The sequence below is a fragment of the Pinus tabuliformis genome, chromosome 6, assembly GCF_031772625.1.
Source record: "Pinus tabuliformis cultivar Carrire ecotype Pingquan chromosome 6, CPIR1, whole genome shotgun sequence".
In the NCBI taxonomy this organism is placed as follows: domain Eukaryota; kingdom Viridiplantae; phylum Streptophyta; class Pinopsida; order Pinales; family Pinaceae; genus Pinus; species Pinus tabuliformis.
This window is the reverse complement of record NC_142292.1, coordinates 135,461,837-135,467,283: the sequence shown is the minus strand read 5'-3', so window position 1 is coordinate 135,467,283 and position 5,447 is coordinate 135,461,837. Positions and strand designations below refer to the sequence as shown.

The window sequence follows — 5,447 nt, the reverse complement described above, 5'->3', positions numbered from 1 at the left end:
ATTGTTTTATGGATTGTCAGTTGGAGGATTTAGGGTTGAGTTGTCAGGATTTCATTTGGAGAGAGATTGTGGGGAGATTGCTAGCATTTTGGAGCAACAATTCATCATTTTTGGCTACAGGTGAAGCATTTAGGTATTTGAGGACGACCAAGCTATTTGGGCTCAAATTTGGAGGGTCACAACCAGAGAAAATCCTTCCCGGTGTTTTTTTTTTGTTTTTGACAGGGATCACATCCCCAAATTTACAGAATTTTTTGGGCAGTTTTGAGGGGCCAAATCAGGGTGCCAAGTTAGCCAACAATGAACAAAAATTGGGTCAGCGCAGATTTCTGGACGGACAAAGTATTGCAACAGTTGGGCATTGGGAGATTGATCACTTGGGGCTTGTATCTTGCCTTGATCAAACCCAGGTACACTCATTCCAATTTTTGTGTTTTTCTAGAGGGAAAAAGTATTGTAGCAATTGGGCATTGGGAGATTGATCACTTGGGGCTTGTATCTTGCCTTTATCAAGCCCAGGTACACTGATTTCAATTTTATTGTACTCCGACAGTGTATTTATAATAAAAACTCGCCATTTTGGTGTATCATGGGTGTTTGTTGAAATTTATTGTGTTGTTATTTTTGTTCATCTCTGTAAAATTTATTGTGTTGTTATTTTTGTTCATCTCTGTAAAATTTATTGTGTTGCTATTTTTGTTTATCTTTTAAAAAGTTAAAAGATAAAATATCTTTTATGCTTAAAATGATTATATTTACTACAAATAATAAAGGTAGAAAATAAAATTCACTCAAATATTATAAATTTTCTAGCATGATCAAATAATCACACAAAAGAGAAAAATAAAAATATTGAATTTTAATACATATTTATAAATTTATTAGCTATAGCCGAAGAGGCTTAGAAAAGATGGTGATGGGGCGTACTATTAAGTCACTCGTGCTATGAAAGTCACCTGTTCGAATCTCTGTCAGAAAAAGTCCAGTCATGTCATGTTAAGGGTTGGCATGCCTATGCCGGGTGTGATCCCTGGGTGATTTTGACAACTTATATGCCCATGGGTTGGGGTATCTAAAGCCACGGGTCAAGTCTGATGTAATCTCTAATGAACTCATACCACTTGAAAAACAAACAAAAAATATTAGCTATAAGTGTGGCATTTGAGGATAAGTAGATAAAAAGAAATGTTGAATTTTTTTTTCACTCCTATGAGCATTCTATTTATTACAACTAAACGTAAAAAATGAAATTTACTAAAATATTAGAATTTATTTATTATATAGTTGTAATTTAAGGAAACTAAAAGAAAATAATTATAACTTGTTAGCATTGAGAAAACATTATAACAACTTGTAATTTAAAATAAACAAGCTTAGATCCATTATAAGAACACAAGCCCTTTAGGTTCTCACAATAAAAGGATCTAAAAAGATAAAGAATAATAAAAAGAAGGTTGAATAAGAACAAAATAATAAATTAGGTAATACAATTAAAAGAAATATAAAAGGATCTAAAAAGATAAAGAATAATATAAAAATAAGGTTGAATAAGAACAAAATAATAAATGATGTAATACAATTAAAAGAAATATAAAAGGATCTAAAAAGATAAAGAATAATATAAAAATAAGGTTGAATAAGAACAAAATAATAAATGATGTAATACAATTAAAAGAAATATGAAGAAAATAGTTTGAAAATAGAAAGAAAAAATAGGAAAATATGTAAAGATTAAAGTGGAGGAATATTAAAAGCGAGAGATATGAAGAAAATAGTTTGAAAATAAAAAGAAAGAATAAGAAAATATGTAAAGGTTAAAGTGAAGGAATATAAAGAGTGGAGTATATATTTAAGTAAATAAAAATATAGAAAGAAAAAAAAAACAAAAATAATGGTATAAAGTTGGAATTTTAGGAGAGGGGAAATAAACACAAATTACAGAAGAAAGATGTGGTAATAGATTTTACTGTAAGGAGAGGTTAAAAGGTAAGAATTGAAATTGAAGAGAAATAATTTTAGAGTCTGAGTTAATGTTCAATTAACAAAAGAAGAGAAATATTTTGAGTCTCAGTTAATGTTCAATTAACAAAAGAGTGGATTGCATAAGTAAAGAGAGAATAAACACTTTACAAAAAACAAGTTTTACATGTTGTTGAATATAGTACATTGTAAGTGGATATCAATAAACATGTTGAGATATTGAAGTAATTATAAAGTAAGAGAATAAATAGATTGATATTTATACATGAAAATTGATAAATTGAAGCAAAATCATTCTATGATGATCGCAGATATTGAAGTAATTATGAAGAAAGGAGAATAAATAGATTGGCATTCATACATGAAAATTAATAACTTGAAGCAAAATCATTCTATAATGATAGCCCTACCACTAGAGAAATCCAAATTCAAATTGACATGTACATTGAAATTAATATACACTCAAATTAATGCATTAATAGATTATTATCAAGAAGAATAATGACATCCATGTATGCAAACCATATGAAATTAACATACACTCAAATTAATACATTGATAGATTATTATCGAGAAGAATAATGAAATCTATGTATGCAAACCATATGATAGATTGTGGATTCTAACAAGAGAAATTGGAATAAGAAAAATTTTAATGTATTTCCAAAATAATCTATCAATTAGTTTGGCTTGGCTACACATATTAACAACATTGTAATTGACACAAAGAGAGTGAAAAGGAAGACAAGCCATCACAATAATACCAATTCTGATGAATTCTAGCTAGTTTTGAAAATATCATTTATGTCTCTTTGACAATTAAAAAAAATAGACATATATGTATAAACTAGAAAATCCTCTGAATTTTAAAAGAACTTGATTTTAGTGATCATGCACTGATGTAAGTGCACATTTTTCTTTATTTCTAGATCAACACATGAAGAAATATACATGTACACTAAAATCAATGGCTTAGAATTTGAATAAGAATTGAGATCTAGATAAAAATAAAAATTGATATTAAAATTGAAATTCTCATTAAAAAAAATTAAATTTACAAATATTTCAAAAAAAATTTAATATTTCAATATATATATATATAAACTATTTTAAAATTGATTTTCATTTAACTAATTAAAAAATATCTAATATTATCATTTCATTGTGTTATTATTCACACATTAAAAATTATTATTTTGATTCATAGTAACTTATATTTCAAAAGATCATATTCATCTTAAACCTATCCACTACCCCAAATCCAACTTTACCCCCACATCTATAAAATCAACCAGTTTTGCACGGGATAAGGAGGCTTGCACACAGAATAACCAAAACTCCACCAAAAAGTTAACAATTTTAAGAACAATTTTAACCATTAAGAACAATTTTGACAACTACAATTAAAAACAAATTGATTTCCGTAGAACTTCAGATATGCTCTTATAGTTATGAATGCGAATACAAATGTTGTTAATGTTATGTTATATTCAGCTATCAAATCTGACGCGCACTATGACAGTTTGAGCGCAAGATCTACGTGAAAACCAATGATGTCAAAGATGTGACCATACCGTGCCAAAGTTTGATAATTTCCAAAACAATGAAGCAGCGGAATGAAATTTTAACAAATTGAAGCGTTTGCATAATCTGGAGTAGCGGTGGGCTGGCTGCTTGCGTACTGGTACGTGCACCTCTGATTCTCTGAAGTATATACTTCACACAAAAAAAACGCATGAATAAAGTATACAACTGGCTAGCAGTTTTATTCAAACTGCTGGAAAATACACTATCTAAGATGTTAAACTTAAATGTGAATATAAACTTCGAAGTCGGCTAAATGGCCATCTTCATTTTCAAATAGATTGCAGATTTCTGAATGTTTTAAAAGTCAACTAAACAAAATTGGTAATATATCTTTGCTCATACTTATCCGAAAATTGAATTGACTTTGATCATGCGTATTGCATTTCGAAAATATCCCAAACTCTACAATATACATAGAACATAATATTCAGATAAATTACCAGGTGTGTACTCTCGCAGAACAAGAATGTTAAAAAGAATTAACATTCTGGTTTTCACATATATGATTTGATTATATATTATTAATGATTGAAAGCTTATTAAAAATAATTAATTGTGGGCGGTGTTTATTGTTGACCAGCTATTTAACAAAGATGATTTAAAAGGCCAATAACTACAGTTAGATATTAGATATTATACTGTAATCTATTTTCAAACATAACTCAACTACTAAACATTATTTTATTTTCAAACATAACCCAACAACTAAACATTATGTTATATAATAATAAATACAGTTACAGTTAAAATCTAAAATGTTTCTCATTCACCTTTTGTCATAATTATGTTATCCAGAACCTTCATCAAAATCTTAAAATTACATAACGGCAATGAGGGTGGAGGAGTTGAAGATAGTTTCATCAAATTTGCTGGAGATTTTATTAATTAGAGCAATATCAACTTGGCCTTCTCATAATCACAAACGTAAATACATTCACACAATCATAATAAAACCGTAATCATGACGAAAAGCATATTAATTTATTCATTATCCTAGCACACCCCCCAACTCCTTAACTCCAATGTCCGTTGCTGTCATTTCCTCTCTTCCTCTTTTGCCCCATGTGACCTACTGCTGATTCATTCTCTGAATTGGAAACAAAGGCTAAAGGGAAGTTAACAAGAGCCTTGGCTCCGCGGATTCTGAAGGCAGCGCGGTCATATGCGAGAGCGGCCTCTTCGGCGGTGATGAAAGTGCCGAGCCAAATTCTGGCCCCTTTCTTGGCAGGGTCCCTGATTTCCGCTGCGAATTTACCCCACGGCCGCCGCCTGACTCCTCTGTAGAGCCTTTCCTTATTCTCTTCGTTTTGTGCCTGCGGCTTCCCCTTAAATGCCTCTTCACTTTTTGTAACTGTGCACACAGAAGAGCAAGAAGAGGAGGAATAATCTTCTGTTTCTGCAAATTCATTATCAGATGTTAATCTGCTGGCACTGGCTACGAATGTGGAGGAGATGGACGATGACACTAATTGATTTCCTCCTTCAATATCTATTTCATCCTCCACTTCTAGCAAATGGTGGCGGATCAACTCTAACATATTCCACATTTCGATGTTCATGGTGTTGCTCACCCCTCCTACGAGTCCCGAATACAATCACGTTAAAATGGAATGATTTCGTACCAGGCGGAGAAAGCGAGAGTGAGAGAAATATAATGGTTGCATTGTCATTTTCGTCGGTTGCAATTGTAACAGTACATACATTGAATCATGCCAATTCTTTTTGAGTCTGCACGTGCGTTAATGGCGTCGGTCATCCTTCTGACCGTCGCACGCCAGCCCTTTTCATTGACTCCTTAGGCCTTTTAGTCATGATCTTACACTATGACGGTATGGGATAAGGCCTGTCTACACTACTCCTTACTAAAATACCCTATATAT

At 31.2% G+C, this 5,447-nt stretch overlaps 1 protein-coding gene across 1 annotated transcript; it reads right to left on the bottom strand.

The window, feature by feature from the left end:
* Positions 1 to 4,444: 4,444 nt before the first annotated feature.
* Positions 4,445 to 5,167, bottom strand: LOC149257726 (ethylene-responsive transcription factor ERF106-like). The gene has a single exon (XM_089370146.1). The coding sequence runs from the start codon at positions 5,124 to 5,126 to the stop codon at positions 4,581 to 4,583; it is 546 nt and encodes a 181-aa protein (XP_089226272.1). The 5' UTR covers positions 5,127 to 5,167; the 3' UTR covers positions 4,445 to 4,580.
* Between the last annotated feature and the right edge of the window lie 280 nt (positions 5,168 to 5,447).